The sequence below is a fragment of the Rhinoraja longicauda genome, unplaced genomic scaffold (assembly GCF_053455715.1).
Source record: "Rhinoraja longicauda isolate Sanriku21f unplaced genomic scaffold, sRhiLon1.1 Scf001055, whole genome shotgun sequence".
NCBI classification, from domain to species: Eukaryota; Metazoa; Chordata; class Chondrichthyes; order Rajiformes; family Arhynchobatidae; genus Rhinoraja; species Rhinoraja longicauda.
Window position 1 is genome coordinate 1 of NW_027602271.1, and position 24,283 is coordinate 24,283.

Consider the following 24,283-nt stretch of genomic DNA (forward strand, 5'->3'; position numbering starts at 1 on the left):
TGACATTCTTACTTTCATTGGCTTGACTTCAATACTCTCACCTCCTCACCCGGGGGCACATTTATGGGGGGGTGGGGGGGCTTCCAGAAGGGATTTCAAGTGCGCTCTCGTAATTTTACCCGAATTAAAGGAGGTGCTGGACCACCAGTTGCCAGAAAATCTGTGAAGGACCTGTATTACAATTAACAACAGTCAAATGGGCCTTAGTTGCCAGTTGGTGCTTGGACTGTAAGGTGGTGCCAAAATGGCACCTCTTGCATGTAGACTCAGTGGGCTGTTCTGTACATTCTGCACTAACCGGGGGATTGTGCTCATGTATGGTTATAGTCTTGCTGAGCTGCGCAATAAAAGCATTTTACTCGTGATAATAAAGAAACAATTGAAGCATTGAATACACATATACCATGTCAGGTAATTAAAAGCTCAGAGTTCTGTTCTAACTCTGAATGTTTACCTGGACTCTGGAAGATCCAAGCAGATTAAAATTTTCACGAATCAGTTTTGTTATGGTGAGGAATACTTCGTCCCTGTAGTCAAATCGTTCTCCAAAAACTATAGAGCAGATAATGTTGGCCATGGCTGAGGTAACAGGCACGGAGGTATCAAAGGGTTGGTCTGCCAATAAATGTACATGAATGTACAATTTAATGCTGGACCATAAACAGAATTATAAGACGTTGGGGCGACACAGTGGCGCAGCGGTAGAGTTGCTGCCTCACAGTGCCAGAGACCTGGGTCCGATCCTGACTATGGGTCCTGTCAGTGTGGAGTTTGCACGTTCTCCATGTGACCTCATGTGTTTTTTCTCCGGGTGCTCCGATTTCCTCCCACATTACAAAGACATGGGGGTTTGTTGGTTCATTGGCTTCTGCTATTTGTCCTTAGTGTGTCGGATACAACTATTGTGCAGGTGATCATTGGTTGGCATGGACTCAGTGGGCTGCAGGGCCTGTTTCCACACTGTATCTCTAAACAAAACTAAACCAAACTAAATTCAACCTAAATGAATGAGAAGTGGGATAACAGAGAACTAGTGTATGGGTGATCGTTGGTCAGTGCAGACTCAGTAGGCCGAAGGGCCTGTTTCCACAAGGTCAGGATCGAACCCAGTTCACAGGCACTGTGAGCCAGCAGTTCTACCAGCTATGCCACTGTGTTACATTTTGTTCGACAAGGTACCACAGTGAGCAAAATAATGAAATTAAGTTTCCAACCTTGGTGAGATTCCATCGCTTGCACCAGATATTTGGCCTCTTCAGTAATCTTATCTTCGATCGTTTTCTTGCCCATTCCAAAATTGCGTAGTGTCGTTAAAGTAAATCTTCGCATTTGCTTCCACGACTCTCCATGTCCAAAGGAAATTCCTAAAAATACACATGCGAAATTACATGTAACCACATGTAAAATGAACCAAATCACTTCCTTTGTTTCATTTGAGGGGAGATTAAGTCTTGTCCAGTCCGAACTACACTCTTCAATGGTTTTTATAGTTTCCATTTGGTTATCCTGCTGCAGTAATTTACTAAATACTTTGGCATCGAAATTCATCTGCTCTGAAATTGATTTTGCATAGCTCTGCACTGATTTTCATTAGTGACAGGAGCAGAATTAGGCCATTCAACCCATCGAGTCTACTCTACCATTCAATCTCGGCTGATCCATCTTTCTCTCTCAACCCCATTCTCCTGCCTTCTCCCCAAATCCTTTGACGCCCTTACTAATCAAGAACCTGTCAATCTCCGCTTTTGAAAAATAACCAATGACTTGGCCTCCACAGCCATCTGTGACAATGAAATCCACGGATTTGCCACCCACTGGCTAAAAAAATTCCCCCTTTCTATACTTTTTGCATACTTTGTGTACGGTATGCAAAACGAAGAATTTCACTGTCACATGTGATAATAATAAAAGGAGGAGTTACTTTGTAACTTTCTCAGCGCCGTAGGTGGCCGCTATTTGTAAACATTGGATATGCAAGCAAAGAATTTCACTGTGCCTTGTCACATGTGACAATAAAGTATTCCATTCTATTCCATTTCATAATAAAGTATTAAGCCATCGATCAATTATCGATCAATCCTATGACTTATGAATTTTTGACCATGAACAGCTTCAAATTTTGCAATAGAGTAAAACAACATCAAGGCTTTGTCAGAAAGCATGGGAGATGCCCATTACCATAACCGTTCGCCTGCATTTCCAACACGGGAATCTTTGCTCTCTCTGCAAACTCATCCGCCTGATCCACCAGAGCCTCCTTCACTGCTTTATATCCCGTCAGGACCACCACTTTTTCCAGTCCCAGCTGAATGGTGAAGACAGGTCCATACTGCTCAGCCAACTGAAAGGGAATGAGGGGCATCCCATCAATGCAATTTTTCTAATAATCTAAATAAACTTTATTCAGGTTAAAAAATATGTACAAAACCGTTCCCTCTGCAACTCCCTGGTCAATTCGTTCCTTCCCAGCCAAACCATCCCTTCCCCAGGTACTTTCCCCTGCAACTGTAGGAGAAGCAACACCTCCCCCTTTACCTCCCCCATTGACTTCATCCAAGAACTCTGACAGCCTTTTCAGGCGAGGCAGAGGTTCACTTGCACCTCCTCCAACCTCATCTACTGTATCCGCTGTTTCAGGTGTCTACTCCTGTACATCGGCGAGGCCAAGCGCAGGCTCGTTTCGCTGAACACCTCCGCTCTGTCCGCCTAAACCTACCTGATCTCCCAGTTGCTCAGCATTTTAACTCCCCCTCCCATTTCCAATCTGACCTTTCTGCCCTGGGCCTCCTGCATTGTCAGAGTGAGGCCCAGCACAAATTGGAGGAACAGCACCTCATATTTCGCTTGGGTAGCTTGCACCCCAGCGGTATGAACATTGACTTTTCCAACTTCAAATAGCCCTTGCTTTTCCTCTCTCTCCATCCCTCCCTTCCCAGTTCTCCCACCAGACTTACTGTCTCCGACTACATTTTATCTCTGTACCGCCCACTCCCCTGACATCAGTCTGAAGGAGGGTCTCGACCCGAAACGTCACCCATTCCTTCTCTCCAGAGATGCTGCCTGTCCCACTGAGTTACTCCAGCATTTTGTGTCTACCTTCGATTTAAACCAGCATCTGCAGTTCTTTCCTGTACAAAACAAGACCTGTGCAAAATTCCTCGATAAACTCTATGGTTATACATACATTCATTAACGATTTATAATAATATTTAATAATATAATAATTTTATTTGTCATATGTAGGTTGGCACAGGGTCAAGGATACAATGAAATGTATTTGACAGGACAACAGGTCACCTCAGCAGTAATATTCCAAGGATAAATAAGATAAAAATGATATTAGTAAGGTAAAAAGACAATATTAAAATAATCAACATATATGATGTGAAATGTGTTTATGAGTTCAGAAACCTGATGGCCTGATGGTAGAAACTGTTCTTAAGTCTGGTGGTACGCGCAGCCATACTCCTGTATCGTCTGCCTGACGGTAACAAGGAGAACAGCCTGTGTGCTGGGTGGCTGGATGCCAAACTTCCTCAGTCTTCTCAGGAAAAAGAGCCGCTGGTGGGCCTTCTTTGTTATTGTGTCCGTGTGCAGTGTCCAGGAAAGGTCCTCAGTGATGTGCACACCGAGGAACTTAAAGCTGCTGACCCTTTCAACCTCAGCATCACCGATGTGGATGGGGAGGTGTCCACTCCCCCGCTGTCCCCTGTAGTCCACGATCATCTCTTTAGTTTTGCTGACATTGAGAGAGAGGTTATTTTCCTGGCACCAGCTGTTTAGTGCCTTTACCTCCTCTCTGTAGGCCGTCTCATTGTTGTCTGTGATGAGGCCCAAGATGGTCGTGTCGTCAGCAAACTTTAAGATGACGTTTGAGCTGTGCTTAGCAGTACAGTCATGCGTGAACAGTGAGTACAGGAGAGGACTGAGCACACAGCCCTGTGGTGTGCCTGTGTTGAGAATCAGTGAGGAAGAGGTATACTTGGTAGTGTTCCCAAAAACCATAACTATACCCGGCACCCTTGCCAATCATGTGGCCCACTGGGGTGAAATCCCTTCCCTTGTTTGAGGGGTGTCCCCACCACACCCTGCCCCCCCCCCCCCCCCCAATGTGCAGCAGCGGAAGGACCCTAGACTGTGGTCCTCCCCCACAGAGCCTTGGCGTTGGCTGCACCGAGCTTCAGTGCGTCCCTCAGCATGTACTCCTGCTGTCTGGAGCGGGCCAGTTGGCAACATTCCCCGACGGACATCTCGCTCTGATGGGAGACCAACAAGGTTCGGGCCGACCAAAGAGCGTCCTTCACCGAGTTGATGACCTTCCAGCGGCACTTGATGTCCGTCTCTGAATGTGTCCCTAAATCAGAGAGTAAGTACTCTATTACGGAACTGTTTTGGATAACTGTGACAGGAACTCTTGCAACCTCCCATCAATGTAATTATGTTGGAAGAAAGAGCAGGGGAGGCAAGGCTTGCTTGCATGCGGGTTAAGGATTTAAAACACAAGGTATGTATGCATCAGATATCATTTTGCATATGGTATTGGTATTGGATTATTATTGTCACGTAACAGGATACCGTGAAAAACCTCCGTGTTGTATGCTAGTCACTCAAATCATACCATGTGTGAGTAAAATCAAGCCATACACAAGTACTACAGGCAATATAGTGTTACAGCTACAGAGAAAATGCAGATTAAAATAAAATGGAAGAGAGAGAGAGAGAGAGCTGCCAAATTGTGGAGTAATTAAACGATGAGGCTGGAAGAGGGCAGGCACAGTTAACCCACCAACCCCACTTGCCATTGTCAGCACCATCGACGGCAGTGGAGGCTAAGACTTTGGGTATTTTTAAAACAGAGATCGACAGGTTCTTGATTAGTGTCAATGGTTAGGGGGAATAGGTAGGAGAATGGGGTTGAGAGGGAATATTAAAGCAGCCATGATTGAATGGCAGAGTAGACTTGATGTGCCGAATGGTCTAATTCTACTACTATGTCTTAAGGTCATATGGCACAGTCCACTACTCTTATGTCTTATGGTCTTATGGCCCAGGATTTAACTCCACATGCATAAAAAGTTGATTCAGTAAGTTTGTTCCCTTCATAGCCTTCCAGCCCACAGTAGTCTAGGATGCAATGGCCAATACGTAAGTACCTTATCTCCGTGAGGCTCTTGTGCAGCATCTTCAGGTCGAGTGTGTGTAGGTTCCCGATCAACGGCAGAGGAGACGGACCTGGTGGCAGCTTGTAAACGACTGAGGGTTTACACCCAGAATAAAAATACACCAGGCAGGACACAACCAGAAGTGAGAAAAGGATTAGTGTGACCGTGTCCGTAACAAACAGGCTCAGGAAAGACATCACTCATTCATTAAACCTGCATTCTTAGCAATCAGAGAAATCCTTTCACTTAAGAAGTGAAGGTGAGTTGAATCCTTCACTGTAAATGGTCTTCTGTGGCTCAGACAAAGACGTTACACTTAACTGTGAGCAGTGGCACACAGTTTGTTTAATTAAACATTAACACGTAGTCCAAAGGGACAGATTCTCACATTTGGAGGCCTTCATAGAGTTATACAGCACAGTCACAGGCCCTTCAGCCCGACATGTCCATGCTGATTCAGGTGCCTATTAGATATGGTCCCATTTGCCTGTGTTTGGCTCACATCCCTCCAATCCTTTCCCATCCATGAACCTGTCCAAGAGATATGCCTTCTCATAGAGTCATAAAGTCGCAGAGTCACACAGAGTGAAAACAGGCCCATCGGCCCAACTTGCTCACACCATCCAAAATGTTCCATAATAATAATAATATATTCTTTTATTCGTCCCACACCGGGGAAATTTACAGTGTTACAGCAGCAAAGTGGATAGCAAGAGAGCAAAAGATCATTCATTATAAATAAAAGATACATAAATTGTCATCAGTTTTCTGTGTGTTCTTAGCTGTTATTGTTGACTCGTCTGCTGGGAGCAGTGCTGGTTGTGCAGTCTCACAGCAGCGGGAAGGAAGGACCTCCTATATCTCTCCTTCACGCACTTGGGGTGAAGGAGTCTGTCACTGAAGGAGCTACTCAGTGCAGTGACAGTGTCCTGCATGGGGTGGGAGTCGTTGTCCAGCAGCGATGTTCGCTACCCCCTCCCACCTCCCACCACCCCACACTGGGTCCCCTTTGTTCTTTGCAGCCTCCCCTCCCCCCCACCGGGTCTCTCCTTTGTTCTCGGCAGCCCCCATCATTCTCGGCAGCCTCCCCCCCCCCCCCCCCCCACCCCCGACTGGAATTAGAGGGACATGGGCCAAACGCAGGCAGGTGGGACTAGTGTATGTTGGTCAGCATGGACAAGTTGCGCCGAAGGACCTGTTTCCACACGGCATGACTCTCTGCCTCCATGACCGTAACTGAATTACAGAAGAGGAGCAGGTAGAATTCTGAAGAAATATGCTTGGATGCACGGTGTTTCTAAGATAATATGGTAGTTTCTTTAAGCTCAAATATCTCCAACGACCACATAGCCAGGTCACCTCCATTTTGTCCAGAGGCATTATGTCAGACATGTGACTGGAGTGGTTGGCCTTTCAAATCTATTGAACAAACAGAACTGACAGCATTGCAAAATTACAAAGTGCATTTCATTCAATATTTTACTGCAGAGGAAGACGAGTAAACATTAATTGAGTTTAAAGATTCAACATGGAATTAGGTCCTTCAGTCCACCAGGTCAATGCCAACTGTCGATCGCCCGTTCTATGTTATCCCACCTTCTCATCCACTCTCTGCGCACTAGGAACATTGAGATTGTACAGTACCGATTAACGTACAAACAGGACAAGTAAACATTAGATGACTGTTGGTTTAGATTAAGCATTACATGTTCTTGGGAATGCAAGTCATGACAGTTGGAAGGTTTTGGTGTTTGGAAGATTAACAACAAGCCAAAAATTAACAGATTGACTTCACGGCTAATCACGTCCTGAAATTGTGTATCGCAAGTGAAATGCTTATCCTGTGCCAAATGTTTAGCTTAATTTTTTTTGAGTTTAGAGATACAGTGCGAAAACAGGCCCTTTGGCCCACTGAGTCCATGCCGACCAGCGATCCCTGCACACTAGCACTATCCCACACACCGGGGACAATTTGCAATTTTACCAAAGCCAATTAGCAGACAAACCTGTACGTCTTTGGAATGTGGGAGAAATCCGGAACACCAGGAGAAAAGCCCATGCAGTCACGGGGAAAACGTACAAGCTCCATACAGACATTCAGCATCTGTAGTCAGGATCGGACCCAGGTCCCTGGTGCTGCAAGGCAGCGACTCTTACTGCTGCACCACATGTTAGACAGCGCTTATGTCAGTTAAACTTTTAGACATTTTATTCTTTCTCATGAGAGCAAAGTACAGAAATCAAAATTCTTCTCATACTCATGAGGCTGGTTGACAAGTGAAGCACCATTTTAATTTCCTTGTGCATGTTACCCACGCATAATGGTCTTCTGCAACAATTAAAGAAATGGCAAGTTCCAGGACTGATGAAGGCAACCTTATGTTTCAAGATGGTGATCTTAGATTCACATTTGAAATTCCAGCGATTGGAGACAAAGTGGTTTGGAATCATAGTCATAGCCCCCTCGGCCCAACTTGCCCATGTCGACCAAGATGCCCCATCCACGCTAGTTCCACCTCCCAGTGTTTGGCCCACATCCCTCTAAGCCTTTCCTGTCCAAATGTCTTTTAAATGTGTGAAAGTACTTGCCTCAACTACCTCCCTGTTACAAATACCTACCACCCTCTGAGTGAAAAGATTGCCCCTCAGGTTCCTATTAAATCTTTCCCCTCTCACCTGAAACTGATGTCCTCTGGTTCTTGATTCCCCTACTCTGGGTAAAGGACCTCTGAGGTTGTGCATCTACCTCATCTATTCCCCTCATGTTCTTATACACCTCTGTAAGATCACCCCTCATCCACCTGTGTTCCAAGGGATAAAGTCCTAGCCTGCTCAATCTCTCCCTAAAACTCAGGCCCTCAATCCTGGCAACATCCTTTTATATCTTCTCTGCACTCTTTGTTGGAGAAGGTTAGTTCAACCTGTCATCGTGTTCAGCATGGACATTGTGGGCCGAAGGTTCTATGTCTTATAAAAAAGGCATGGTAGAGTGGGTGGCACAGTGACCAGTTTAGTAGAACCTTTGCCTCATAGCTCCAGTGACCAGGGTTCAATCCTGACTTCCGGTGCTGTCTGGGTGGAGTTTGCACGTTCTTCCTGTGACCTTGACAAGGATGTTTACCAGAACTCGAGAGCCCGAGCTATTAGTTCTTTAGACAGGATTTCTTTATATTAATAAAATAAATAAATAGTATGATAAGTAATAAATAATAAGTAATAAAAAGAGTAATGCGGGATTTGATGCCCACCCTTCATTAAAATGGCGACAGTAAGCCTCCTTCTTCAACCACTACACATCCTGTGGTGAAGGCTAGGGAGTTGCACGATCTACACCAGGCAATGTCAAAGCGATGGCTAACATTTCCAAGACATGATGTTACGTGGCTTGAAAGGGGAACTTGAAGGTGGTGACAGTTCGCATTTTCCTTCTGACTTTGTCTTTCTACACGGTAAATGTTGGACGTGGCGGCACAGTGGTGCAATGGTAGAGTTGATGCCTTACAGCACCAGGGACCCGGGTTTGATCCTGACTACGGGTGCTGTCTATATAGAGTTTGTACGTTCTCCCCATCGCCACGTGGGTTTTCTCAGGATGCTGCGCTTTCCTCCCACACACCAAAGACTTACAGGTTTGTAGGCTAATTGGCTTGGTAAAATTGTAAAATTGTCCCCAGTATATAGGATAGTGCTAGTGTACGATGATCGCTGGTCAGCGCGGACTCAGTGTCAAACTTTAACTGGTAAAGTTCCAGAAACACACCTTGGATTTTTTAACTACATTTCCTTTCTATTTCTTTGTTCCCAGGATGTGGGCATTGTGGCAAGGTCAGGTGGTATTGCTCATTCCTAGCTGCTCCTGACGTAAGGAACCAGTGAGGAATGAAACACTATAGTATGGATTTCAACACAAGTAACTGCAGATGCTGGCTTACAAAAAAAGACGCAGTGCAGTGGAGTAACTCAACGGGTCAGGCAACATGTCTGGAGAACATGGATAGGCGACGTTTCGGGTCAAGAACCTTCTTTAGACCCAGAGTCAGAGTCTGAAGAGCATTGTTCAGAGATCAATATCTACCCAAGCCTAATTTTAATGCTCAACCATTCCTTATACACGAGGGGCAATTTTCACAGCGATCAATTATCTTACTAACCTACACGCCATTGAGGATGTGACTTAGAAGTCGCCCTGATGTACAAATCCTTTCCTGACCGCTTTGCCATCTTTTGGGGATCTCAATTTTAGGAGGACACTTTTCCCGAATTGAACATTTTTCTTTTTCCTTTAAATTTAAGATCAATCATGAGAATTAAAACAAAATCTATTTATTCTAGTAATACAGCTATCTTATGTTTTACAATTATTTCATCAAGTATCATTTAGTAAATAATGAACAAGGCAGGAGCATTAGTGTTCAGAGAAGCAAATATCTACCCATGACTAATTTTAATTAGCTGAATTCTGCTAAATAAGTTTCACCAGTGTACAAATTGTCTACCCTCTTGCTGCCACTCCATTAACTCCCTTCCAAAAGCACACAATACACCAAATATTATGTTATTTAAAATTACACAAAGAAACTTATGGTAAGACATCAACAATCCACTTGCTCCATCCCTGGAGTAAATATCAGAATACCAGGAGCCAATGAGCCACCCACTTCCCTTATCTACCTTAGGGATGAAATATCTTTCAGAGTTTACATCCGCTGTTGTTGAATGCAGGATGTTCATTGGGACAATGTTGCCAAATCTCTGGACTTCATGGATCACCGCGTTGGTGTAGGGCAAACTCGTCGGGTCTTCAGCACTGAGCGACCGTTCTGACCCAATAACTCTGATGATTTCCTTGTGAACTTTCTCTGGAAACCATATATTCATAGTTTATCTTCGTTTGGGTTTGTTGACTTTTTCCACTTATTGCAGCCACTCTCCTGCCTGAGACCAACTGCTTTGCAGGTCAGGTCCGGATTGATTCCCCCTCTCGTCAGCCCGGAGTCACTTTTGATGACCACTCACTGGTATGTCTTGAGGCAGCCGTGCATCCTGCACTAAAGGCTGCACTGAATCCAGGTTGTGTGACTGCTGAAACAGTTTAGTTCAATCCTTCCATCAAACCCGTTTTCTTATTTAGCGGTAGTGTACTTCAGACGGACTAGTTCTCTAATCGTTGTCATTTTAAGGATGCGCGACTTCATTAACCACCAAGAAACAAAATAAACACAACTGCATCGCTGAAAATTAATATTATCACTCTGTTGACCAAAAGCATTGTTTTAAAATTGCCAGTTTTAATAAGGAAAAACTCCACTGAATTTCACCCAAGTCTTAGCACACAAACACTATCAGATTTCATCATACAGAAAGTGTTATCATATCATATATATACAGCCGGAAACAGGCCTTTTTCGGCCCACCAAGTCCGTGCCGCCCAGCGATCCCCGTACATTAACACTACCCTACACACACTAGGGACAATTTTTACATTTTACCCAGCCAATTAACCTACATACCTGTACGTCTTTGGAGTGTGGGAGGAAACCCACGCAGGTCACGGGGAGAACGTACAAACTCCTTACAGTGCAGCACCCGTAGTCAGGATCGAACCTGAGTCTCCGGCGCTGCATTCGCTGTAAAGCAGCAACTCTACCGCTGCGCTACCGTACCGTTATCATCAAGTGAAGTTCAGTGAAAGGCTTCTGGAGAAGTGCAAACAGGCAACCACTGCTTATAACAAAAAGCTCTCTAGCAAGGACTGAATATGAGTGGACAAACATACATTAGAACCTCTGCTGACTTAGTTTGAGGACCGAAAATGAAACACTAGACACATGTACTTTGTTGGATTGAACCATTGTGGACTATTTCATGTAGTTAAACAATGGAGATAACAGCTTGAGCACTGGACATCAGAATTTCCTGTATTGAAAGTGCATCCTGTATTGTGCGTGGTTGTAAGTTTTGTTAAATTGCAAAATTCCTTTTTTTTCACTAAAAATCCGTTTTTTTGCCATCTGTGTTCCCTTTTTGGTTTGACAAGGTCGGCAGCTCTGGATTACAATCGAGCCATCCACAGAATAAAGGGAAAAACATGAATACCATTTAGTGGAAGATAAAGCCAGTATCTCCCATCTGGCACCAAATGATGGCAGCCTCGCCAACAATCTGTCTCATCCTTTTCTTCTTTAGCTGTCTTTAGCCTGTTGTTAAATGTATGTTTTAGTGTAAGTTTAGCTTTGTATTATGTGGGAGGTGGGTGTTGAGGAAACTTTTTTTAATCCCTTTCCTCGACGGAGTTGCGACTTTTTCTGTGTCGTATCTCCGTCCGCGCACATCGTGGAGCTGGTGGCCTCTTGCTGGGGATAGGCTTCGGGAGCTCCAACCGCGGGAGCCTGCGGACTTAACATCGTGGAGGTTGCGGTAGCTTGAGCTTTATAAGTCTGTGAGCTTTATAAAACTTTGGTTCCACCCAATTTGCGGTTCAGGTTGCCCCAGTACAGGATGTGAAGGCTCTGGAGAGGATGCAGAAGAGGTTTACATGAATGCTGTGTGGATCAGAGGGCATTAGCTATAAGGAGAGTTTAATTTAGCATAGTTTTCCCCCAGATTTCCCTTGAATCATTTGTCCAACATTTTTAGATTGTCACACCTTGATCCAGCTGCAAAGAGGAACAGCTTCTTTCCACAAATTATCATCAGGAAAAAAAAGTCACAGCATTTATGTAAATTTCAGACAGAGGAAGAATTTAAAATCATTGAAGGCAACAGGTTATACAAATAAAAGCAGGTTACATAATTCTGACAATATTTGTGAATTTGCTTCATGTTGAAAGGCATGTTTATATTCATGAACATGTCCTTCTCGCTAAATTGAGTGCAGGTTGAAAGTTAAAGAGCTGATATCACAGATTATCATTTATATTGATCACAAAATATCATCAAAAAGATTGAAGGAATGTTATTTTACAAACTTTTGGTGAATGGACTATAAGATTCGGAAGGGCAAATGTCAGGTGGCTGACTACATCATCCACTAAGTGCTGGAGTTTCACTGTTCATGGTGTGTCCCAGTTTACGGGACTTGAAGGCTCGTTTCCATTGTAGTCATGGAGGCACCATTGATTGCTCGCTAGATTCAGCCCCATGACAAATGCAACATTGCACAACAAAAACACACACACATTCTTTGAAATGTTTCTGAGAATAATGTAAAGGGGTAAAACTGAAGCAAAGGTTGTGTTGACATCAGCGACAAACAGCGCACACATTTTGGTACTTCGGGAATGATGTGAAGCCCACACCAGATACAAGCTCCAGATTGTTCACATTCGGGGGGACTTGAAACCGGAACTTCTGTATCAGAGTGGTAAAGAACAGGAAGAGCTCCACCCTGGCCAGGGTTTCTCCAGCACAGGCCCTGCGTCCTGCAAAGGCACAAACATGTCAACATAGGCAAACAAAAACGTTTGATTGATTGATTTAAAGATACAGCATGGAAACAGATCATTGACCCACTGAGTTCACGCTAACCATCGATGACACCGATTCTATATTATCCCATCCGCTCCCTGCACACTAGGGGCAATTTTACAGTGGCCATTTAACCTGCAAACCGCATGTCTCTGGGATGTGGGAAGAAACTGAAGGATCCGGAGGAAAACCATTAGAAAGAAGAAGGGTCCTAACACAAAGGGTGGTGGGTAGATGGAACGAGCTGCCAGAAAAGTTGAGGCAGGTACTACAACAACATTTAAAAGACATTTAAATAGGTACATGGATAGGAAATGTTTTGTGGGATATGGGCCAAATGTGTGCAAATGGGACTAGATGTGGCATCTGGGTCGGCATGGACAGGTTGGGCTGTTTTCTGGGCCTGTTTCCATGTTGTATGATTCTATGACTATTTCCAACATCCTCAGATCTTTATTTTACTCAGGCAAATGACTTGCCATAAATATTGCATTTCTGTCCATCAGTTAAGCTTAGGGCAGAGGGAAATTTAGTTTAGATTTTCATTGTGATATGTATCGAGGTACAGTGAAAAGCTTTTGTTTGCGTGCTATCCAGTCAAAGGTAAGACTATACATGAATACAATCAAGCCGTTCACAGAGTGCAGATAAAGGATAAAGGGTACAGTAAAGAATAAAAAGTGTAAAGTCCAAAAGAATGTAAAATCTTCCAGCGTAGAGTGCAAACATGGAGAAACGCCTTACCCATGGAGAATGGAGCAAAAGCATCTCTCTTCACAAACTTCCCGTCAGCATCCAGAAAGTTGGAAGGGTTAAAGTCTCTTGGGTTTTCCCACTGAGTTTTATCGAAAAGCACCGAGGTCAGCAAGGGGATCACGGGAGTGTCCTGAAAATATAATTTATAATCGCTGTTGGTATTCTGTTTGTAAAGCATTGCTGAAAATACGTGCACAAGAATGATCAATCTTGGCAGCATTTCCACTCTTCTACCTCTGCCACACCTTCAATTTCCATCACTCTGCCAACCTCTTCACCCTCAGTGACATTAACCTCTGGAATTATTTCTCGAATCTTCCCGGTCTCTCAACCTCTCACTCCCCTTAAGGATCGTTCTTAAGACCACCGTCTTTTATCAAACTCGCCCCAATATCTCATTCATGGGCGCAATGATAGAATTTTGGCAGGTAAAGTTCCAGAGACAGACCCTGGGATTTTTAACTACTTTTTTTTTCTATTTATAGGTCAGGTGGTATTACCCATCTCTAGATGGCCCTGACCTAAGGAAACAGCGAGGAGTCAACGAATATTGTGTGGAGATGTCCACACCAGGTATATATATGTCTGCACCAACAATAATTTTGACTAGTAAAACATCCTCTTCATTGCAGTGATAGACAATAGACAATAGACAATAGGTGCAGGAGTAGGCCATTCAGCCCTTCGAGCCAGCACCGCCATTCAATGCGATCATGGCTGATCACTCTCAATCAGTACCCCGTTCCTGCCTTCTCCCCATACCCCCTCACTCCGCTATCCTTAAGAGCTCTATCCAGTTCTCTCTTGAAAGCATCCAACGAACTGGCCTCCACTGCCTTCTGAGGCAGAGAATTCCACACCTTCACCACTCTCTGACTGAAAAAGTTCTTCCTCATCTCCGTTCTAAATGGCCTACCCCTTATTCTTAAACTGTGGCCCCTTGTTCTGGACTCCCCCAACATTGGGAACATGTTATCTGCCTCTAATGTGTCCAATCCCCTAATTATCTTATATGTTTCAATAAGATGCCCCCTCATCCTTCTAAATTCCAGTGTATACAAGCCCAATCGCTCCAGCCTTTCAACATACGACAATCCCGACATTCCGGGAATTAACCTAGTGAACCTACGCGGCACGCCCTCCATAGCAAGAATATCCTTCCTCAAATTTGGAGACCAAAACTGCACACAGTACTCCAGGTGCGGTCTCACCAGGGCCCGGTACAACTGTAGAAGGACCTCTTTGCTCCTATACTCAACTCCTCTTGTTACGAAGGCCAACATTCCATTGGCTTTCTTCACTGCCTGCTGTACCTGCATGCTTCCTTTCATTGACTGATGCACTAGGACACCCAGATCTCGTTGAACTCCCCCTCCTCCTAACTTGACACCATTCAGATAATAATCTGCCTTTCTATTCTTACTTCCAAAGTGAATAACCTCACACTTATCTACATTAAACTGCATCTGCCATGTATCCGCCCACTCACACAACCTGTCCAAGTCACCCTGCAGCCTTATTGCATCTTCCTCACAATTCACACTACCCCCCAACTTAGTATCATCTGCAAATTTGCTAATGGTACTTTTAATCCCTTCGTCTAAGTCATTAATGTATATCGTAAATAGCTGGGGTCCCAGCACCGAACCTTGCGGTACCCCACTGGTCACTGCCTGCCATTCCGAAAGGGACCCATTTATCCCCACTCTTTGCTTTCTGTCTGTCAACCAATTTTCTATCCATGTCAGTACCTTACCCCCAATACCATGTGCCCTAATTTTGCCCACTAATCTCCTATGTGGGACCTTGTCGAAGGCTTTCTGAAAGTCGAGGTACACCACATCCACCGACTCTCCCTTGTCAATTTTCCTAGTTACATCCTCAAAAAATTCCAGTAGATTTGTCAAGCATGATTTCCCCTTCGTAAATCCATGCTGACTCGGAATGATCCCGTTACTGCTATCCAAATGCTCAGCAATTTCGTCTTTTATAATTGACTCCAGCATCTTCTCCACCACTGATGTCAGACTAACTGGTCTATAATTACCTGTTTTCTCTCTCCCTCCTTTCTTAAAAAGTGGGATAACATTTGCTATCCTCCAATCCACAGGAACTGATCCTGAATCTATAGAACATTGAAAAATTATCTCCAATGCTTCCACTATTTCTAGAGCCACCTCCTTAAGTACTCTGGGATGCAGACCATCAGGCCCTGGGGATTTATCAGCCTTCAGTCCCATCAGTCTACCCAAAACCATTTCCTGCCTAATGTGGATTTCCTTCAGTTCCTCCATCACCCTAGGTTCTCCGGCCCCTAGAACATTTGGGAGATTGTGTGTATCTTCCTCAGTGAAGACAGATCCAAAGTAACGGTTTAACTCATCTGCCATTTCTTTGTTCCCCATAATAAATTCCCCTGCTTCTGTCTTCAAGGGACCCACATTTGCCTTGACTATTTTTTTCCTCTTCACGTACCTAAAAAAACTTTTGCTATCCTCCTTTATATTATTGGCTAGTTTACCCTCGTACCTCATCTTTTCTCCCCGTATTGCCTTTTTAGTTAACTTTTGTTGCTCTTTAAAAGAGTCCCAATCCTCTGTCTTCCCACTCTTCTTTGCTATGTTATACTTCCTCTCCTTAATTTTTATGCTGTCCCTGACTTCCCTTGTCAGCCACAGGTGTCTCTTACTCCCCTTAGTCTTTCCACCTCTTTGGAATAAATTGATCCTGCAACCTCTGCATTATTCCCAGGAATACCTGCCATTGCTGTTCTACCGTCTTCCCTGCTAGGGCCTCCTTCCAGTCAATTTTGGCCAGCTCTTGCCTCATGCCTCTGTAATCCCCTTTGCTATACTGTAATACCGACACTTCCGATTTTCCCTTCTGCCTTTCCATTTGCAGAGTAAAACTTATCATGTTGTGATCACTGCCTCCTAATGGCTCTTTTACCTCTAGTCCCCTTATCAGATCAGGATCATTACACAACACTAAATCCAGAATTGCCTTCTCCCTGGTAGGCTCCAGTACAAGCTGTTCTAAGAATCCATCTCGAAGGCACTCTACAAACTCTCTTTCCTGGGGTCCATTTCCAACCTGATTTTCCCAGTCTACCTGCATGTTGAAATCTCCCATAACCACCGTAGCATTACATTTTTGACATGTCAATTTTATCTCCTGATTCAAATTGCACCCTATGTCGAGGCTACTGTTTGGGGGCCTATAGATAACTCCCATTAGGGTCTTTTTACCCTTACAATTTCTCATTTCTATCCATACTGATTCAACATCTCCTGATTCTATGTCACCCCTTGCAAGGGAATGAATATCATTCCTTACCATCAGAGCAACCCCACCCCCTCTGCCCACCTGTCTGTCTTTTCTATACGTTGTGTACCCCTGAATATTCAGTTCCCAGCGCTCTTTTTAAACTGCCTGTTCAACTGTAATTAGCACTTACTTTTCTGCTCAGCCAACGGGCGTCCTTGCTCTGCTCCCGGACTTTTCAAATTGACTACTAGCTTCCTCTTGGCGCTCTTTTTAAACTGCCTGTTCAACTGTAATTAGCACTTACTTTTCTGCTCAGCCAACGGGCGTCCTTGCTCTGCTCCCGGACTTTTCAAATTGATCTTATGTTTTAACAAGTTATTACTTCAAGGAAAATTCAGTAAATAATCAAGACAGGAGTATACAGACAACAATTGGCATTTTAAGAGAGATAAATGTCCTACCAAGCTGAATTTTATCGGATGAACTCTGCTACAAAGGTTTCACCAGTGTACAAGTTGTCTATCCACTCACTCCATCAACTCTCTTTCAAAAGCAGTCGATACACCAGAGATGATGTTGTATAAAATTACACAAATAAATTTATGAGCCTAAGAAATCAACAATCCACTTGCTTCCTCCCTGGAGTAAATATCACAATATCAGGAGCCAATGAGCCACCCACTTCCTTTATCTACCTTTGGGATGAAATATCCTCGAAAGTTTACATCTGCTGTTGTTGAATGCATGATGTTCATTGGGACAATGTTGCCAAATCTCTGGACTTCATGGATCACCGCGTTGGTGTAGGGCAAACTCGTCCGGTCTTCAGCTCTGGGCGACCGTTCTGACCCAATGATACCGATGATTTCCTCGTGAACTTTCTCTGGAAACCAAGGGCATCATTAAAGCACTGGGCGACAGGGCTAGAGCTGGGATTCACACACGGGACAAACAGTAATCAATCAGACCGCTCCTCACCCTGTACGTGGGGGTACTTCATCATCAGCAGCATGGCCCAACGAAGTGTGGTGGAAGTTGTCTCCATCCCAGCAGCAAACAGGTTGGATGTCGTGTAGAGCAGATTCTTTTCATGGAAATATGTGTTTGGATTACCTGACTCCTGCATTAGATTAACAGAGCAAAGACCCAGAAATTACTTTGGGACCAAGAGTACACACCGGAAGCCCTTTGGCCCACTGAGTTCACGCTGACCATCATTCACCCATTTACACCAGTTCTATGTTATCCCATGTTGACATCCACTCCCTACACCAGGAGCAATTTACAGAAGGCAAATAGCCCACTTACCCGTGTGTCTTTGGGATGTGGGAGGAAAGTGGGGCATGCAGAGTAAACCAATGTGGTTTCAGGGAGAACATGTAAATTCCACACAGACTGCACCTGAGGTCAGGATCGAACCCGAGTCTCCGGCGTTGTGAGGCAGCGGCTCTACTGGTAATGCCATTGTACTGACCTATCCTGTCACCACCAGGTTCACTAAATGCTACAATTGACACCAAATCAATAATGTTCGAGCTCAGTTGAATAGCTCCAGCTCCTTTGAAGCAAACCCATTATACAAAATCTACCTCTTCCTAAAGGGGAGGTGTGGAGTCCATACCTGGTTCTGTTTTAACAAGTACGTATCAATGAAGCCCCTTGGGTTGTTTGCATCTAGTTTCTGATCATTTTCATTTATAAGGTTCTTGATGATTCCACAATTTGAACTATTATTTTGCAGCAATTTGTTGCGTGAGCCAAGAAATCTTAGGATAGGAAATGCATTGTAAATCTATAAAATAAAATCACGAGTATTAACATCAAAGCAAACAATTGGTAGCCAATACTTGAAATCTGGTAATAAAGGTATAAAATCTTTAAAATTTAGGAATTATTCAAACATTGAGTGTGCTTGTTAAGTTTAGTTTGAGATACAGTGTGGAAACAGGCTCTTCGGGTCCACACTGAACAGCGAACCCCACACATTAACACTATCCTACACACTAGGGGCAATTTACACTTACTGTACACCAAGTATACAAACCGAAGCCAATTAACCTACAAACCTGTACGTATTTGGAGTGTGGGAAGAAACCAAAGATTTCAGAGAAAACCCATGCGGTCAAACTCCATAAAAACAACACCCGTGGTCGGGATCGAACCCGGGTCTCTAGTGCTGCAAGCGCTGGAAGGTAGCAACTCTACCACTGTGCCACCATGTGCCCTAAGTGCTAAGACTAATTATATATCTGGTATTTGTTTTTTATTGTCTTTGTTGTCCTTATCAGGAATATAATGTCTGAAAGCCCAGGTCCCATTGAGTCCCAAGCGACGTCCACCCAACCATCTCCCTCTGTCAAACCACAAGGTCGGGTCACAATGAATGTTTATCAGCTGCTCTTCAGACAACATGTGACAAAAGTTGGTGAGTCAGTCGGACAAGCAGCTTTTTTTTTGTGTATTGAGGGACAGATACTTTGAGACCCCAATTAAATCAATGATGGAAGGCTGTTTATCGGACTGGAAAGCTGTGACTAGTGGTGTGCCCAAAGAGTAGGTGCTGGGCCCACTGCTGATTGTCATCTACATCAATGATTTGGATGAGAAGCGAAAGGCACATTTAGTAAGTTTGCAGATGGCACTGGAAGAGGTGGTAGAGAAGGTTATCAACAATTACAGCAGGAACTTGATCAGCAGGTAAGTGGAGTTCAATTCAGATAAGTGCTCGGTATTGCATTTTCGGATGTCATACCAGGGTAGTATTTTCACAAAGAATGCAAGGGCCCTGGGGAGTGTTGCAGAATGGAGGGACCAAGGGGTTCCAGTACATAGTTCCCGATACTGGCAAAACCGGTAGACGGGGTGGTGAATAAGGCTATTGGAATGTCGTCTCTTCATCAGTAAGGGCATTGAGTATAGAGATTATGCAAGATATTGGTGAGGCCAATAGTGGAGAATTGTGTTCAGTTTTGGTGACCCTGCGGTTAGAAAGATGCCTTTAATCTGTAAACTTTGCAGAAGAGTTACGTGGATGTTACCAGAACCCAAGGGACTGTGTTAAATGGAGTGGTTATGCAGGCTAGGACATTATTCATAAGATCATAAATCATAAGTAATAGGAGCAGATTTAGGCCATTGGGCCCATCAAGTCTACATCCCTCTTTTTGTATTATAGCCCTCTTGAAATAAATGCTCTTGAAAAAAATATTCCTTGGAGCATTGAAGATTGAGAGGTGATCTTACAGAGTTGTTTAAAATCATGAGGGGCTTAGACGCAGAGACCAGGTGGGAGCTGCGATGCGGAGACCATGAGGGGTGAGCTCCAAGGTGGAGTCAGGGCGCGTCTGTATTTGGCACCTATGGGGTAACATTTTGACACAGATGATGGTACGTCTATAGAACAAGCTTCTGGAGGATGTAGTTGGCGCAGGTACTTTAACAATAAGTAAAACGCATTCGTACAGGTTTGGAAATAGTAAAGGTTTTGAGTGATAAGAGTCCAATGCGGACAAATGGGACTTGCTTCGATAGGCATCTAGGTCAGGTTTGCCAAAGAGCTTGTTTTTGTGCTGTTTGACTCTATGACTCTTCTGGGGCCTCTTGCAAATGAGCATTTATTGGAAAATATCTGCAATCTCAGTGAAAGATAAGGTTTACCTGTATCGTAGGGGAACCGGCAAGTTGTATGTTTTCATTAATTCCTTTGACTAAAATGTTGAACCTTTCATCGTCATAATCAAATCTATCACCAAAAACTATCGAGCAGATTATATTGGCCACTGCAGCGTTCAACTTGAAGGTTGGATTAAATTCTTGGCCTGAAGAAATACGCATCATTCACGTTAGTGACAAACAGTGTAAACCAATTCACATTTATAAGGCATCCTGATCAGTCTCTTTTTACTGATGTCTGACACTTGACTTCAGTGGCAAGTTTTAAATGTTGCTTTTAATGCAGTAATTCCTCAAGGGCTAAGAGACATATCAAGAGGGCAGAACCCTGGTGGTTATGTTACCAGGGAAGTATTTGGAGGCATGGAGGTCTGTGCCAGAGAAATTAGTTCAAATCCCACAGGAGAATAGAAATTCAATTAGTTAATGAATCTGAAACAGATTACTGGAATCAGTAATGGGGATGATGAATTTATGAGATTGTTGTTAAAACAACTCATCTAGATCAGAGGCTAAATGCAAATTAGAGGAACAGCATCTCATATTCCACTTACAAGCCAGTGGTATGAATATTGAATACTCTAACTTGAAATAACCCCAGCATTCCCTCTCTCCATCCCTCCCCCACCCAAGTCACACCACCTTCGCGTTTTCACCCAGCAAACAGTTAACAATGGCCTGTTTCCTTTATCATTCATTTGTTCCATATCTCTCTACATCACCATCTATTTATCTTGTTTCCCTTTCCCCCCGAATCTCAGTCTGAAAAAGGATCTCAACCCTAAATGTCACCCATTCCTTCTCTCCAGAGAAGCTGCCTGTCCAGCTGAGTTACTCCAGCATTTTGTGTCTATCTTCTAGTTCATTGATGACCTTCACAGACAAAATTTGCCATCTTTTCCCAGTCCAGTTGATGTACAACTCCACATACTTGAATGTAGCTGACACTTAACTGTTTCCTCAGTTGAGGAGCAACAACAAGTGGACATTGCCATTGATGATCACATATCTGAATGGAAATCAAACCATTTAATACATGCTAAAGTGGAGTCTTTAAATTCACTTGAGAGGCGGGAAAAAGAGCTGAAAAGCTGAAGCAAAAATAAGAAAAATTCTGGAAACACTCAACAGGTCAGGTAGCATCTTTGGAGAGTGTACCAGTGAGCAGGATTAACTAGGGGCAGAACTAACACAAAGTGATGAATTGAACAGTCATTTTCTTCAATAGGTATTTCTTGGATTCTTTATGAATCTTAAATTATAAATTATTAGAAGTAGGCAGAGGAGAGTTGATCAGTCTGCCTCCTGATTTAGATTCACCTTTGTGGGATTCGAACATTTTAATGAGGAAATGGGTTTCTTCAGTGATTTTATCTTCGATAGTTTTCCTGCCCATTCCAAAGTCGCGCAGAGTGGATACAGTGAACCTTCGCATCTGCTTCCAAGAGTCCCCATGACCAAAGATGATGCCTGCAATTAAATCCATCAGTGTGACATCTTGTCAAAGCAACTTGCAACCAAGGTAAAAGTGAGCCTCTCTTTTAAATGACAAAATGTTAATAGAAAACAGTGGACAAAGAAGGAAATAATTATTTAATGTAGTGCAGACCATAGAGCATAGAGGATAGAACAGTGCAGCACAGGAATAGTCCCTTCGACCCACAGTCTGTGTCGAACATGATACCAAATTAACATAACCACATCTACCTGTATCCCTCCATTCCCCGTCCGATCACGTGTCTGTCTGTCTGTCCCAAATGACACAATCATGTCTGCTACCATCACCATCCCACAATGCATTGCAGGCATCCACCTGTCTCTGTGTAAAAAAACTTGCCTTGCATTTCTCCTTTAAACCTTCTCTCCTTTAAAGTGATGCAGTCAACTTCCTGAACCTCACAAATATTTCCTTTTACTTTTAATAGCCAAGAAAGAGAATAGATTACGTAAATAGTGGGATTTTCAGGGAATGTTCTGAGAGCCAGCAGAGACAGGCTGAATGATCTCATAGTTGAAAGAAAGATACTATACCTCCTCAGACTAAGTTACAGTCAGCCTGAGATTGTGTAACAAAAATAGTGAAAGTGAGAAAGATATTAGTTAAAATTGGAAAAGAGGGTGTTTAGTTTAGAGACACAGCATGGAAACAGGCCCTTCAGGCCACGGAGTCTGCGCCGACCAACGAACATCCTAGACACTATTTCTATGTGAGACCAGTTTTACATCCTACATACTCGGGCAATATTCAATTATCCCACAACCCTGAATGCATTTGGAGCGTGAGAGGAAACCGGAGCACTCACAGCAAACCCACACGGTCACAGAGAGAACATACAAACTCCACACAGACAGCACCCGGATATCTGGCGCTGTGAGGCAGCAACTCTACAGCTGCGCCATTTGCCACCCGGTGCTTTATTAGTTTGTGAAGCAGTCTTACATTAAATCACCAAGTGATTGGTTTCATGTATTATGTGATTAAATTCAGCACCGTTTGCTGACGATTGGTTACCAATCTCACTTAAAGAATAACGCGTTGGCCAAAGTCCTTTAAAGCTTTACACCTTAGCAAAATCAAGCATTCATCAAGACTCCAGTTAACTGAACCAAATGAGGATGAAACTAATTGTTAAAAGTTCAACAACAATGCAGATGATAGTTACCATGACCCTTGGCCACTTCTTCAAATATTGGGACGTGAGCTCTTCCTCCAAACACATCGGGATGGTTGATGAGAGCATCCTTCACGGTCTCGTATCCAGTCAAGACCACAGCCTTCATGGTTCCAAGCTTGATGCTGAAGATTGGGCCGTACTTCTCAGACAGCTTAAACAGGAGGAACAAGATCCCATGAACAATTAATAACTTTCTTTATTCTTTAAATGGATTAATTCATTGGATGTGGCCAACCCTTTGATATATCGTCTATTCCTCATTAACCTCCAATGAGGAATGAGGGTGGAGTTGCTGCCTTACAGCCCCGGAGACCTGGGTTCGATCCTGACCACGGGTGCTATCTGTACAGAGTTTGCACGTTCGCCCCGTGACCGCTTGGTTTCCTCCAGGCGCTCCATATTCCAAAGACATGCGAGTTTGTAGGTTAATTGGCTTCTGCAAATTGTCCTTAGTGTGTAGCACAGGACTAGTGTACGGGTGATTGATGGTCAGCGCAGGCTCGGTGGGCCGAAGGGCCTATTTCCACGCTGTATTTCTGAAATAAACTTAACATAAGAGTTGATGACGGTAATGCAGTGCAAGTGGTGTACGTGAATTCCCAGAAAACCTTTGACAGTGTGACACGTGACTGGCTTATCAGCAACATTGAATCACGTGGTGCAAATCGATTATGGTTGACAGTAGAATAGATAAATGGGGAGGGGGGGGGGGAGGTGTGGGGTGTTAGTTTTTGGTCAGCGGTTGTTCGTCAGACTGGAGGAAGGCAAATTCTGGTGTTCTCCAGTGATTGGATTCGTAGCAATTTTGTTTTTTGATCCTTATTAATGCCTGGACTTGCAGGAACAAAGCACAATTTCTAAATGTGCCAGACATAATGACACAGAACTTTGTTCAGAGGGTTCATGTTCAAATGCGATGTGTGGCCAAGTGATTTTACAGAGAGTGGTGATTGCATGGACGCACTGCCAGGGTTGGTGGTGGAGACAGATACAACAGTGGCGTATCAGATAGGCACATAGATATGCATTACATGTAGGCAGTGGAGTTTGGTTAACGGCATCATGTTCAGCACTGATATCGTGGGTTGAAGGACCTCTTCCTGTGCTATACATCTCTATATCAATACACTAAAAACTCTCGTTTGTTTGTTTGTTTGTTCCTGAACTACAGCCAAAACGGTACACGATAGCGCGACAATTTTAGGTCCACCTTGCTGGAAGAAGTTTCATCGAAATCGGTGTTATATTTTAAAAGTTATTCACATTTTAAAGTTTAAATCTATC

At 43.7% G+C, this 24,283-nt stretch overlaps 2 protein-coding genes across 2 annotated transcripts in view; both read right to left on the bottom strand.

Moving 5' to 3' along the window:
* Positions 1-454: 454 nt before the first annotated feature.
* Positions 455-5,448, bottom strand: LOC144591464 (cytochrome P450 2C21-like; the record flags this gene model as incomplete). Its single annotated transcript, XM_078395623.1, has 4 exons — positions 5,166-5,448; positions 2,179-2,348; positions 1,215-1,364; positions 455-579 (listed from the first exon to the last, which is right to left on the bottom strand). Coding segments are annotated over exons 1-4 (639 nt in total), but the record flags the coding sequence as incomplete, so codon positions are not given.
* Positions 5,449-12,404: 6,956 nt separating this feature from the next.
* Positions 12,405-24,283, bottom strand: part of LOC144591465 (uncharacterized) — a 29,079-nt gene continuing 17,200 nt past the window's right edge. Inside the window, exons 11-18 of the mRNA XM_078395624.1 lie at positions 22,988-23,150; positions 21,645-21,794; positions 20,310-20,470; positions 18,274-18,444; positions 17,631-17,772; positions 17,348-17,535; positions 13,374-13,515; positions 12,405-12,583 (exon numbers count right to left, since the gene is read on the bottom strand). Of these exons, the coding sequence (XP_078251750.1) occupies positions 12,405-12,583; positions 13,374-13,515; positions 17,348-17,535; positions 17,631-17,772; positions 18,274-18,444; positions 20,310-20,470; positions 21,645-21,794; positions 22,988-23,150 (1,296 nt within the window). The remainder of the gene's footprint in view (positions 12,584-13,373; positions 13,516-17,347; positions 17,536-17,630; positions 17,773-18,273; positions 18,445-20,309; positions 20,471-21,644; positions 21,795-22,987; positions 23,151-24,283) is intronic.